We start from the raw sequence: 14,735 nt of genomic DNA, 5'->3' as shown, positions 1-14,735 counted from the left end.
GCAGCCAAGCCTGCGGATGTGCTCACCAATGGGCCCGCACTGACTGCCCCAGTGATCGCACTGACCGCCCCAGTGATAGGTAGGCTGGTGGTCCTCTGAGTTCTTGCCGAGTTCACAGCAGAGGCAGTGCCCCTGGGGGTGGAGGCTGAGAGGGACACCACACTAGAGGCCACCTTGGTGGTGGTGCTGCCGAGCCCTTGGGTGGAAGGATGGGAGCTCCGCTTGGGTGCAGGTCCGCGGATGGGATTTAAGGCAGGCGCACTAGTGCCTCCAAGCCTACACTTGTTCTGAGCCCTGGGGCCTGTGGTCCTGAGGAGGGTGCCCTGGTGAGAGCGCTTCCAGGCCACCATGGCAGTGGTGCTGCCGATCCCTTGGGTGGAAGGATGGGAGCTCTGCTTGGGTGCAGGTCCGCGGATGGGATTTAAGGCGGGCGCACTAGTGCCTCCAAGCCTACGCTTGTTCTGAGCCCTGGGGCCTGTGGCAGCCAAGGCAGGCCTGGAGCCGCCTTGCATTCCCAGGGGGGTCTGGGTGATGCTGCCCAGGGCTGGCTGGCCTAGAGTGGAGATTGGGGCCTGGGCTGGGGCTAAAGCTGCCTGTTTTCCGTCTCCAGGGTCAGGTGGAGTCCCCGAGGGAAGTGCATGGGTAGGTGGGCTGGTGTCCATGGGGGTCAACTCTCTCTCACAAGCAGGCTTGCCAGCGAAGCCTGCGGATGTGCCAGCTGAGGGGCTGCCGCTCACTGCAGAGGTGTCTGGCTGCAGGGAGGAAGGCAGAGGCTCTGGAGCCCCGTAGCTCGGGAGGGCCCACGCCTCACCACGCAGAGCGCTGAGGATGCTCCGTGTCCGTGCCTTTCTTTCCCTCTCCAAGTCTTCCAGGCTGACCCTGTAACCAGGATCAGGAGCTGGTGGCAGCTTTAGAGGCGGCCCTCGCCTGCGTGGCACCAGGCAAGTCTTACGTTTGCAGGGCCTTGAGGATGGTGTCTCCCCTCTGGTGGCACCTTGGCCCTTCTCAGGCCGTCTCAGCCTCTGCAGCAAGGCAGCAGCTGAGGAGGGAGCCCCAGGGCCCTGCTTGCTCACCATCTTCCTGGACCTCTGGGGCAGCCTGGCTTGGCAAGGGGCGGGATGCTGACTCCTCTGTATCGGTGGGCAGCCTCGAGTGGAGCTGTAAGAGCTCGTTATGGCGTTCCTGCAAAAGCAGGAGGAGCTCCTCACCGAGGCCTGGGATTTACCATGGCTTCCCTCTTCCAGGCTCTGCAGCTGGAGGACGCCCCGCAGAGGCCCAGGCCTGAGCACCGAGGAACTGAGGCCTCCCTGGACCCCCGGGAGCCTGAAGGTAGATGGTGCTTCCTCAGCCTGACTCTCTGGGGCAGTGGAGTCTTCCTCCTGCCCACCCACGTCTTCCCTCTTCTCCCCATAGGCCCACTGGTGGCAACGCCTACCTAGGGAACTTAGGATCCCCAGGAAAAACCACAGGCTCTGAGGGATCCTGACACAGAGTCTTACGAAGGCTGGCACAGGGCATGTGAGCAGGTACTGGCCGACTGGCCCTGCAGGAGGCGGAGGAGCATGGGCAACTGGGTGCCGCTGGCGGGCGAGGGGAGCTCTGACCTGGCCTCCTGGGACCCAGGGTGGGGGAGGGGGGTAGAGTCCCCCCAGGTAATTGCCCATTTGGGCGCGTCCGTGAGCTCTGTCCGGGAACACAAAAAGCTGCTTCCGCAGCCAGCGAAAGCAAGCCAAGAAGTATCCGTTTGGGCCTGTTGTCCGGATACCCTTGGAACTCCCAGCTGGCGCGTGCTGGGCACGAGGAAGGCGCGCGCGCGCGAGTGCTCCGGAGCCAACGGCGTGCCCAGACGACCCTCCAGGACGCCTAGGGGCTTCTCCATCTCGGGCTGAGGCTCGGGCAGGTGCACGCGAATGCCGCCAAACCGCCACTCCGACGCTGCCCCCGCTCCGATCGCCGCCGCTGCCTCTCCCAGCGCCGCTCCGACCGCTCATCCCACGGCCTCTCCTACCTCCGCCGCCGCCGCGACGGCCGCCCTGACCACCGCTCCGACCGCTGCCCCTGCCGCCACCTCTCCCACCGCCGCCTCTCCCGCCGCTCCCTCGGATCCGACCGAGGATCCCACGGCCCCTCCGACTGCTGCCGCCCCTCCGACGGCCTCTCCTACCTCCGGCGTCGCTCCGATCGCCGCTTCTGCCGCCCTCGCCGCCGCCGCCTCTGCTGCCACCGACGCTTCTGCCGCGGCCTCTCCACCGCCTCTCCAGCCCGCTCCCACGGATCTGACCGCCGCTTTGACCGCCACCGCCGCTACGACCGCTGATTTGACCGCCTCTCCTACCTACAGTGTCGCTCCTATGGCCGCTTCTGCCGCCGCTGCCGCCGGTCCCACTGCCGCCTCTCCCACCGCCGCTCCGGCCGCTCCCACGGATCCAATCGCCGCTCCAACCGCCGCTTTGACCGCCGCCGCCGTTCCCACCGCTAATTCGACGGCCTCTCCTACCTCTGCCACCGCCTCTCCCCCTACCCGCCCCCCCCCACCTCCGGCGTCGCTCCCACCGCCGCTGCTGCCGCTCCAACCACCGCCGCTCCGACGGCTGATCCGACGGCCTGTCCTGCGTCCGCTGCCGCTCTGACCGCCTCAGCCTCCGCCACCACGGCCACTCTAACGTGCGCTCCGCACGCCGCTTCTGCCGCCGCCTCTCCAACCCCCGCCCCTTCCTGGGGACCCAAAACCCCAGGTGCTGCCGCACCCATCGCAGCTGCAGCTTTGCTCATGGAGAGCCCGGGCTGCAGTCGCCAGATCTTTACATCCAACAGCCCTACTTGGCAGCTAGCTTCACTTGTTTATTTCAAAGTGCATGCGATTTGGCAGAACAAAACTAAACTGAACTAATAACCTTCCTGCCAAACCTGATCATCCTCTGGTGCTCTTTCTCAAGTGTATAATACCATCATCTACTCAAGAGCACAAGCCAGAAATTACCATCCTTGACACTTGCTCTACTAATACCTCACATAGAAAACATCATCAAATCCCACTGACATCCCTTACTAAGTCTCTATCAAATTCATCCACTTCTCATTTTCATCTCTACCACCCTAATAAAAGCTATGCCTTCTCTCACCTGGACAACAGCAACACTGGTCACCTACATCACATGCTTGCCCCTACGGTGCACCATCCACTCTCTACAGCCACTGATCTTTTTCTGAGGGGGGAGGGAGTTATTACAATATTATTGGCTGTATTTCTTATGCCGCACATTACATCCCCGTGACTAATTTTATTACTGGAAGTTTGTATCTCATATTCTCATTCACCTTTTCTATCCTCTTCCCACACCCATAAGAACAGAAACCATAGAAGAATCATAACCATACTCTTTGATATTGTTTAAAAAAAAATTTTTTTTGGATATGTCTCCCAGGCAAGGGAAACCAAATTGAAAATAAATAAATGGGATTACATCAAACTAAAATGGTTTTGCACATCAAAGGAAATGGTCAACAAAACAAAGAGGTAACCCACTGAACATGAGAAGATATTTGCAAATAATATATCTGATTGGGGTTAATATCGAAAAGATAAAAAAACTCATAATTTAAAAAAACAACACACAATCCAGTTAAAAGATGGACAGAGGACCTGAACAGATATTTTTCCAGAGTGATCTTTTTAAATAAAAATCTGTTGCTGGACTCCCCTGATTAATGACTATCGATGTATTCTCATTCCTTACAGTGGCTCCGTAGCATGGTCTACCTGAATGAGCTTTTTCCTGCCACGTCTCCAAAATCATCTTATGTCACTTTCTCTCTGGTCATCTGCTGTCTCATTACGGTGGTCCTTCTTACAGTTCCTTGAATATGCTACACTCAGGGGCTTTGCACATGCTGTTTTAGCCACTCCTCCCCCAAGTATAGCTCCCATTTATCATTAGGATAACACATAAAATGTCACATCTCAAAAAACAAACAAACAAAAAAACCCCCAACTATTCCAACAAACTAACTCGGATTCCCTGGTAAATGCCCTAAGAATCCCCATTCTTCATAGTATCAGGTTGGTGCAAAAGTAATGTCCGACTTTTTAAAAAGAAAGTTTTAGATCATATTTATTAAATTTGTGCCTCTTCTTATTTTTTGTTGTCACAGTGACTAATTTATACCTTATTTTTTCAGATTATCAAAGTATTGTTCATAATTGTCCACAATATTTGCACCCATGTTCACCCCATCTAAAGACCACATTAGGAATGTTTTACTCTGAGTTTCATAACGGTGCCAAAGCAAGTACAGCAGCAAAGTCTATTCAGGGCGCTTATGGGGATGATGCAGTGACTGAAAGAAGTTGCAGGAGGTGGTTTTCCAGTTTCCAAAGTGGGGACTTCAGTTTGAAAAATGAGCCAAAAGAGGGTCATCCAAAAAAACTTCATTCTGAAGTGTTGGAAGCTGTTGTCACAGAAAAGCCCACCATCACCTCTAGGGAATTTGCAGAACAATTTAACATAGCCCATACAACCGTGCTATGCCAATTGAAAGGGATTGGAAAGGTTTCACTAGTTGGAAAATGGGTTGCACATGAACTGTCTCCAGAGAAACTGCAATAGCGCGTTGCTTGTTGTGAATCATTGCTTTCGCGACACCTTCAGGAACCATTTTTAGGTAGGCTTGTTACAGGTGCTGAGAAGTGGATCCTTTACCATAACGTTAAGCGTCACCGATTGTGGATCAGTCAAAGAGGAAGAAGAGTTCAACAACCAAGAGGAGGACTTCATCCAAAGATCATGTTGAGTGTATGGTGGGATATGGATGGAATTGTCCATTACGAACTGTTAGACAACAATCAAACAATTACTGCTAATCTTTATTGTGAACAACTTCATCATTTGAAAGCAGCTTTCAACCAAAAGCAACCCTCCTTACTCAACAGAAAGGGTGTCATCTTCCATCACAATAATGCGCGTCCTCACACAGCTCAACTCACCAAAAATTTCTTGAAAGGGCTAGGTTGGGAAATATTGCTTCATCCTCCATATTCTCCTGTCCTTGCTCCGATTACCATGTGTTTCGGGGACTACAGAACCATTTTCATGGTCTTAGGTTAAAAATGAATTGGATTCATATTTTGCTTCAAAACCTAAAGAATTTTACAAGTGTGGTATTTATCAGCTAGTTGACAGATGGAATGAGGTTCTAGAAAGCAAAGGAGGTTGTGTTAACAAATATTTTCATAATCATGGGCTTTTTCATTTTAAAAATAGAGCTTGAAATTGGACACTATTTTTGCACCAATCTTATACCAACTGATTATACAATTTGACATTTCCTATCTTTCTCCCAGGAGAATGTACACCTTATTAGGACACATACTATGTTTGCTTTTTTAACCATTGTATATTCCAGGTTCTAGAACAATGCTGTATGCCCTGTAGCTCTGTAAGTAAGAGTATGGCAAACATTCTGGCAATGGGCAAGAAGACACCTGATTGGTGGAGTTGCTCTTATATCAGTCAGGGGCAAAGCAGATGTACACTTCTTAGTTTATCTAGGATAAACTAATGTATTGGTGGCCAGAGCTGTTTCATGCCAGGGGCACATTAAAAAAAAAGTAGGAAAAGTTGCATTCTTGATTACCATTTTGTAGTTATGATGCATATTTATAGGTAAAAAAAAAAACAAAAGCCAACTATTTAACTTTGTCTAACCCATTACTTTCCAAACTTGTTTAACTATGAACCTCTATTGCATAAATCATTGGAATTTTTTTGGATACCTGTGTTCCTAGAAACACGTATGATAGATACACACTGAGTTGCCTGAACTGCCCCCTTTCATCCCAAATAGTGTATCTCTGACATCATGTTTTTATGACCTTGTCCTTCCCAAACCCCTGAGAGCTTGGACTTGTGAGGTGGTGCAGCTTCCGGGGGCCTGAGGAAGTCATAAAGAGTGCAAGCAAAGAAGAGGAAACTGGTCTGCAGAGAGAATGAAGCAGCAATGGGAGGTGGGAGGAGAAATGCTACGCAGGGCTTCCAAACTCAAATGGGATCAGGCAGGACAATGGGGCAAGGTGAACTAAAGGGACATGCCCCGTCTGAGGAAACTGAGTCAAAATTCTTTCAACTAGTAGTTTTCCAAGTGTGGTCCCCGAGCATCACCTGGGAAATATTAGAGATGCCACTTCCCAAGATCCACTCTGACACTTATTACAAACTCTGGGGCGGGGTCAGCAATTAATGTTTTAACAAGCCCTTCAGGCAATTCTGATGCAGTGCACACTTGAGACTGCTAGCTAAGCTATAAGCATCTCAGAAACAAATATCCCCCCAGGATGACAACTGGTGCCCTGTGTTCAAACAAGAGAAAGAGAAATAGCAGTCTTGACTTATAATGACTTTCCAGACCTCAGTTCCATTCCCTCATGACTCCTGGTTACCTAAGTCCTGGAGCTAACTCTGCACTTTCAATAAATTCCCTCTTTTGCTTAAACTGGGTCAGTGAGGTTTATTTTCTTAGATCAAACAAAGATTAAGCTACATCAATAAAGAGAAAATAAAAACAAACAAACCTGGATTCAAGGCCCGGTTCTGCCCAAAATGAGCTGTGAGCGAGGCCTTACCCAAGTTCCTTCTCTCTGTGCCATAATACCATCCACCTACAAAAGATGGGGTCAGCCTGGGTATCTGAGGTGTCTTCCCTCTCTAATATGCTAAACTAGACACTGGCTCCTCTGGATAATCTCTTGATTCTACAGAACCCTTAAGAAAGATCTCTAATTTTCCTTAGTTTTATCCATTGGCTTGAGGTAAAGTAACAAAAACAATATAAAAACCACCTCAACTCTCTTTGCCTCTCTTTCCTAGTCACTCAAAAGCATCAACTATTAATTAGAGGGATGTTTCAAATAAAGTTTATCTGATGTTCCAATATTTTCCATTTAATATTAATTTCAGCATAATTAGGCTAACTTTAATTAAGGTTGCCGTCTGCCATTAAATGTACATAAAGAAAAACATATGACCAAATTATACTTTCAGAAAAATAGACAGTTTTGGCAATTATTCTCTTCACAAAAAAGCAATTCATCCACAATTGAATATTAAATAAAGTGGCAAAATATTTTAAAGATTTAAACAAGTAAAAAGGTTTCAAGGAAAATACCCTAAAATCAATAGCATCCTAAAATAAACAGTAAAAATATCCTCTATTAACCCCATAAAGCCTGCATTATATAACTTTTTAGTTGACAAAGAATAAAAACTAGAAACTACTATTGTTTTGACCCTTAAACTCCCACCCCAGCAGACTCTTCTCTGATGTTGAAATGAAAATAGTGACCAAACGCTTTGGTGGACAACTCATTACAATGAGAACTAGAGGCTTCTGAAACCAGACAAAGATTTTTCTGTGCCTCCCAGATGCCAGGGAAAATAAGGGAAATAGTTCAGTCTCTTACCCAAGAATTAACTTTATATATGCACTTTACCAAAAAAAAAAAAAAAAAAAAAAAAAAAAAAGTGCTTTAGAAATTATCGAGATGAAGGTAAAGTTTTTAAAAAGCAGAAAAAGTTCTCAATTCAGGCTGAAAAAAATTTGAGAAAAATTACAAAGAAACAAGGGAGAATAAATCTTTCAACAGAGTAGAAACACTTAATGTCTCTCTGAAAGGTTTTGATCCCTATTTGTTATCCTAGAAAAACTCTTCTGAAGAAAGGTTTCAGTGTAAGAAGTGCTTGAAAGAAGCCAACCCTTTGGAAATAGCAACAGCTCGGTCATTTATTAATGTCAAATATGCTGCCCACAGGAATTAGTCAGCTTGTCTTTTGGAAGCCATACAGAAAAGTTTTCACACACCCGCCTCTTAATGTTCTGACACTTCTGGCTTTAGTGACAGCAGCACCAACCACCAGAAAATAAAATTTAAAAAATAAAGAGCAGAATGTAACTACATTCTACCTTCTGAAGAGCTGATTCATCAATTTTTAAGGGCTTCATACTGAAGTATCATCAGTGACAACAGTATATAAAAAGCTTGCTCTGATGTAAAAGGAAAAGCAAGAGTCAATTTCCCAAACTGCCAAAATGTAACCAAATTCCCATAAAAACGACCTTAGAAACAAAGAGAAATGGAGCAAAAAGAGTCCAATAGTAGCAAATATTCCAAATCTAAGAAAAGCAGCCAAGTGGAACAGAGGAAATTAAAGGACTTTCAGAAACAGCCAAGCCCAGTAAAGACAGCATTTCCAACAGCTGGAGTGAGCTTCAGGAGCAACACACAGGTACGAGGTCCAGCCTTATTCTTTATTTACAGCACAGTTCCACGTCTTTGAATCAAGTACAAAAGAAATGGCTCTTATTCTGTAAGTTGGCACCGGACATCCTTCCTATCAGCTGCAATTACATCATCTTTATCTACCTTCTGCTTTTCCTTTTGGGAGGGCATGGGTTGGGGATGACAAAAGGACCAAAGAGACTTCAGTCTGAAAACCAAGAGAAATCCCTGCTTGCAGAGAAACAAAGGGATGGACTCTTCCTCTTGTGAAAGGAGTCAGGAACCCTGCTCCAGTTATGAGGGCCCTGATGGTATAAGGGAGAGCTGCCACAAAGAGATTCTTCCCAGAATGGTGCAAAGATGGCAAGGACCTGGGGTGTGGGATGACTGCTGTCACCACCATCTCCTTCCCTTCTATCTCAGCCTTTGTCCCACCAGATCCGGTGATAAACAAGGGAAAGTAATTATGTGTAGAAAACCAAAGTAAATGGGTATGTGGGTGGAATGAACTTAAAAGAAGAAACTGAAAATGACCAAAAGTTTCTCAGCGCTTCTTTCTCAGACTGGCATAGAAATCTCTGATCCACTGCTTCATGTATTTAACTTCCAAGGAGCGGGCTAATATCACGGCCATGGGATCGAAGGCATTGTTGGCTCGAAGATCTAGATGATGGGCCGCTTCTGGAATAGTGATGGCAACCAAGGTGTCTGTGATATTCTTGGTTACTCCACCTCCTGACCATGGGTCTAGGTCACCATTGCTAAGTGAGGGAAAGAAGAAAAAATAAGATTGTTAGTTTGTCATATCTATATCCAGGTAAAATAGAAGAAACCTATTTCATGCATAACATCAAAAATTAAAGCTTATAACCTGGACATTTGATCTGAGGACCTAATCTGTCATATCGAAAGGTGATTCACACTGGAGTTTTACATTATTCTGCAAACAAGTGCATAAAACAGGACGAAAGAGTGAAAGTGGTGCCCCACGAATCAATCTAGATTGTACCAAAAATTGGAATTTAGAAACCTAATTCCAATCCCAGCTTCATCACTCAAAAGCCAGATGACCTTGCTCCTCTGTGAAACAGAGATAACAAGGTCAACCTCATAAGGTTGTTGTATGGGTTAAACCAGATGCTACATGTTTTACTTAATAAGCACAAGTGTGAGGCACATAGCAGTCCCTCAATTAATGCCGGTTTACTTCTTTCCTAGGACCCAGATATCAAAATGATAAAGAAAAACTCTCATATGTGAAAATGCTAATTACCTCTTAGCTCTTCAAAAGATCCTTTTTTTCTCACATTTTTCAGTGTATATATTGTCCCAATATTTTTTCCCTTTGCCCTCTTTCATTTTTCACATAATACTTCCCTTGCAATATAGTACTTAGGGAAATAGGGTGATAGAACTAAAAACATTCCTCCAAATCTGAATCAGAAAACTTGGTTATTACTCAAAGATCCTCATTTTACATTAGTTTTGAAGTTAAGGAAATGTTATTAGGTTATTATTTTGGCTGGTTCACACATTTCAGAATGTCAATAGGTCAGTCATTGAAACAGGCTATTTAGTTTAGCTGAGTAAAAATCCAGTACAACCAGAGAGAGCATCCCTAATAATATTTAATAGCTTTATTGAGATATATTTCGCTACAAAACTCACCCATTTAAAATGTACAATTCAATGGTTTTTGTATATTCATAGTTTTACAACCATTACCATAATTTTAGAACATTTTCATCATCTCCAAAAGAAACCCATACTCACTGGCAACCAATAATCCCCATTCCCCTCATTCCAACTCCTCCCTCTCAGTCCCAGGCAACCACTGATCTACTTTTTTTCTCTATAGATTTGCCTATTCTGGACATTTCGTATAAATAGGATTATACAATGGGTAGTCTTTTGTCACAGGCTTCTTCTACTTTGGCATAATATTTTCCAGATTTCATCCATGTTGTAGTATGGATCAGTACATTATTTCTTTTTATTGACAAAAAATATTCCATTGTATGAATATGGCACATTTTATTTATCTAATCATGAGATGTACATTTGCATTGTTTCCACTTTTTTATGTATATTGCTCCTCTGAACATTCATGTACAAGTTTTTGAATTCATGTTTTCATTTATCTTGGGTATATACCTAAAAATGGAATTTCTGGTATATATGGTGACTTAACCTTATGAAGAACTACCAAGCTGTTTTCCAAAGTGGCTGAACCATTTTACATTTTCCATTAACAGCACAGGAGGGTTCCAATTTCTCTATATCCTCCCCAACTCTTGTTATCTGTCTTTTTCTTTTTACATTTTTAAATTTAACTACAGTTAGTATACAGTACTATATTAGTTATATTAGTTTCAGGTGTTCAATATAACGATTCAACATTTTTATACCTTCCAGTGTGATCACCCCAGTGATTGTAATAATCATCTGTCATGATGCAAACTTATCACAATAGTATAGACTATATTCCTCTTCACCTTTTTTACATCCTAATTACAGCTTTTATGGGTATGAAATGAATCTTATTGTGGCTTTGATATACATGTCCCTAACGACTTATGGTATTGAGCATTTTTTCATGTGCTGATTGGACTGTATATCTTCTTTGTCAAAATGTCTATTCAGATCCCTGCCTATTTTTAAAATAGGTTATCAGTTAAATCATCTGACCCATCTTGAGTTAATTTTTTTGTATGGCATGATATAGGGATCCAACTTCATTCTTTTGCATGTGAATATCCAGTTTTCCCAGAATGATTTCTTGAAAAACCTATTCTTTCCCCAATAAACTTGTCTGAAAATTAAATGACCACTCATATAAATATTGACTTCTAGACTGTCAACTCTCTTCTACTGATCTATATGCCAGTATAACACAGTATTGTTTGTGGTAGCTTTTTTTTTTTTTTAATACAGAAAGCTTATTTAGTAACCTGTAGGAGAAACGGGCTTAGAAAACATGTTACGGAGGCAAAAGAAGTGGCCCTTAAAGCTTAGGAGAGGGAAAGGTGCAGGTATACTCCTGAGAGAAAGAGCGTGCCTAAATATGTTAGCTTTGTAACAAGTTTGAAACCAGGAAGTTAAGGTCAAAACCAAGAAATATGAGTTCTGCAAATTTGTTCTTCCTTTTCTAGACTGTTTTGGCTATTCTGGGTCTCTTGCATTTTTACATAAATCTTCATATGAGCTGGTCAATTTCTTTAAAAAAAAAAAAGCTGGGATTTTGATAGAGATTATGCTGAATCTGTACAACAGTTTTTGTGGAGTATTGACATCTAAACAATATTAGCTCTTTCACAAGTACATGAGGTCTCTTTCCATTTATTTATATCTTTAATTTTTTTCCAAGAATATTTTGCAGTTTCCAGTGTATAAATGTCACATTCTTTCTGCTAAGCTTATTCCTAAGTATTTCATTCTTGATGCTATTATAAATAAAATTGTTCCCTGATATTACTAACTTCCCACATGCAGAGACTGGTTTAGAGTTTACAAAGCCTTTCACATTTGACCATTACAACAATCCTGGGAGGTAGGTTTAATTTCAATTATTTTACAAATGAGAAAACTAAGACCCTAATAATTCAGCTAGTCATGGCAAATCTGATAGATGAACTAAGGTCTTACAACCTCAGTCCAATGCTCAATTTTATACTAGTTTACATTCCACAGACACGTGACTGCTATTGGAAATCAATAGCACATACCCTCTTGACTTGGGTGACGCTGACTAAAAAGAGCACCAGCTTTGGGATCAGACATACCTGGGTTCCAGCCCCAGGTCAACCTCTCATTTTCCTAATCTCACGAAAGCTTAGATTTCTCAAGATAAAATAGGGACCAAAGTACCTGGATTTATGTACCTGCGCCATAGCATGGTAGGTATTAGATTACATTCCCCTTATATGGTACCTCTTGGAAAATCTTTATCTATGTATCACTTGAACATTTTTATGTATGTTCTGACATTTATTTAATGCATGTTCAATTTTGTTTATATTGTTACAAAGCCTGAAATAAATCTTCAAGGTTATATTATCAGATATATGAAATTATTCCCATAATTTGCATAATCATAAAAAACCCTCATCTAGCCCTGGCTGGTGTGGCTCAGTGGATTGAGTGCTGGCCTGAGAACCAAGAGGTCACTGGTTCGATTCCCAGTCAGGGCACATGCCTGGGTTTCAGGCCAGGTCTCCAGGTGGGGGCGAGCAAGAGGCAGTTGATCCATGCATCTTTCACACACCAATGTTTCTCTCCCTCTATTTCTCCCTCCCTTCCCCTCTCTCTAAAAATAAATAAAAATCTTAAAAAAAAAACAACCCTCATGTAAAAGTACAATCTATAAATAGACAACTATCAAATAGTGTCTCTAGCCAGCACCTTTCTCCTGAACTTCAGAACCTAGATTCAATCATCTACTTGACATTTTTACATGGAAGTCTAATTAGAGTTCTCAAATACCAGGTCTAAAACGGAACTCTTGATACTCCCAACCCCTAACCTGTCCCTCCCTCTATTTTCCCAATCTCTGTTAATGGCAACCCTGTCCTTCAAGTTGCTTAGGCCAAAAAGTTTGGTGTCACTCTTTAATCTTCTATTTCTTTCTCACCCAATCTGTCAACAATTCTTGTCAGCTACATAATCAAATATATCCACAATTTGAACATTTCTCACCATATCCACTCTGATCCAAGTTACCATTATTTCTAGCTTGAATAGTCTTTACTGACCTTCCTCCTCTACTCTCATCTATCTACTATTGATAGAGCAGCGATTTGATCCTATTAAAACCTGAATCAGAGCATGTTACTCCAAGTTTCCCCATCTCATCCAAAGTAAAAACCAAAGTTCTTACCAAGACCTGCAAGTCTCTACATGATCTGGACTCTCTGTGGACTCTGATTTCAACTCATGCCACTCTCTTCCTCATCAACTATTCCAGTCACACTGACCTCTAGTGTACCTGGAGGAGAACCTGCTGGGACATTTACTGCTCAAGGCCATTGCCCTTGCTTACTCCTCTGTGTGGAGTGTTGTTACCCCAACAAACTCATGGCTATCTAGGTCCTCCCCCCAGATCATTTTCAATAAGTCACTCCTTGGTGAAGTCTTCCTTGGTCACTGTCTTCTAAAATTTCAATCCTGTCTCCACCCCCCCACCTCAACATTTTATTGCCTTATTCCCTGGTTTAATTTTACTCCTTAGCACTACTTCCCAACATATTTACAGATACTGTCTTGTTTATTATCTACCTCCCCAGGGACAGGCATTTTTGTCTGTTTTATTTATTACAGTACCTTCAGCACCTGGCACATTGTATGAGACATAAAAATATTTACTGAATGTAAACGTCTAGTTGTCTTTGACCAAACACTGCATTTCCTACCCAAAAGAGGTTTAGAAATACATGTGTGCAAGGTCAAGAACATGTAAAACACTTCAGTAATTTTCATGACAAAGCAGAGTTGATATAAATGATTAATATAAATATATAAAGACTGATCTTCACCAGTGTGTAGTAGTGGCAAGAACAATTAACTAAGTCAACAGATCTAAGTTTTATACCATTACTAGACACATGATTTTGGGCAATTAACTTGACCATCAGTCAAGTATTTTCAAGACAGAAGCGGAGTAGGTGGATTTTGCTCTCACTTCCTCCCAGGACCAAACTGGAAATACAGATAAATTGGGGAACAATCACCCTGAAATACCAACTAAAGACTATATGAAAAGGAGTCTTACAACCAAAAATTGGAACAAGTAGTCATTGTGAGAGTATACCTGTACAGCAGCCTGCACCCATGGTCAGGGATGAGCCTCACAGTCAACAAGGCTGAGTGTCAATCCCACACACGAATGAGCCAACAGTAATCAACACCCATTTTCAAGAGGAGGGCCCTCATAATCCACAAAAGGGATATTCCTAGAGCACCCAGCTCAGGAGATCAAGGACACTGCACCAGCTGGTCCCACAGGACACCTACTACATAAGGACATTGGACAAGGACTGGGAGTCATAGCAGTTCTATCTGTTAATTAAAAACAAACACAAAGAAACAGCCAAAATGGGGAGACAAAGAAACAGATCCGAAATGAAAGAACAGGAGGAATCTCCAGAAAAAGAGCTAAATGAAAGCAATTTATCAGATATACAGTTCAAAGTAAAGATTGTAAGGATGCTCAAGGAACTTAGTGAGAACTATAGAAGCATGAAAAAAGACATAGGAACCATGAAAAAGAATAGGTTGGAAATGAACAATAGCATATCTGACATCAAGAATACAAAGGAAGAAATAAAAAGTAGATCGGATGAAGCAGAGAATCGAATCAGTAGTTTGGAAGACAAGGACAAAAAAAACACACCCAATCAGAGTAGCGAAAAGAAAAAATAATTACAAAAGTGCAGGAAGCACAGAGTCCCAAACTAGATGAACCCGC

At 43.3% G+C, this 14,735-nt stretch overlaps 1 protein-coding gene across 4 annotated transcripts in view; it reads right to left on the bottom strand.

Annotated features, from left to right (window-relative positions):
- Positions 1–8,280: 8,280 nt before the first annotated feature.
- Positions 8,281–14,735, bottom strand: part of PRCP (prolylcarboxypeptidase) — a 72,345-nt gene continuing 65,890 nt past the window's right edge. For all 4 annotated transcript variants that reach the window (XM_090265803.1, XM_090265804.1, XM_090265802.1 and 1 more), the window contains one exon: positions 8,281–9,033. In XM_090265803.1, coding sequence (XP_090121929.1) covers positions 8,817–9,033 — 217 coding nt within the window. In that variant the 3' untranslated portion in view covers positions 8,281–8,816. The remainder of the gene's footprint in view (positions 9,034–14,735) is intronic.

This window comes from Furipterus horrens, unplaced genomic scaffold (genome assembly GCF_987537825.1).
Source record: "Furipterus horrens unplaced genomic scaffold, mFurHor1.1.pri manual_scaffold_2, whole genome shotgun sequence".
Lineage (NCBI taxonomy): Eukaryota > Metazoa > Chordata > Mammalia > Chiroptera > Furipteridae > Furipterus > Furipterus horrens.
Note: the sequence above shows the minus strand (reverse complement) of the source record. Positions and strands in the feature narration are given on the sequence as shown.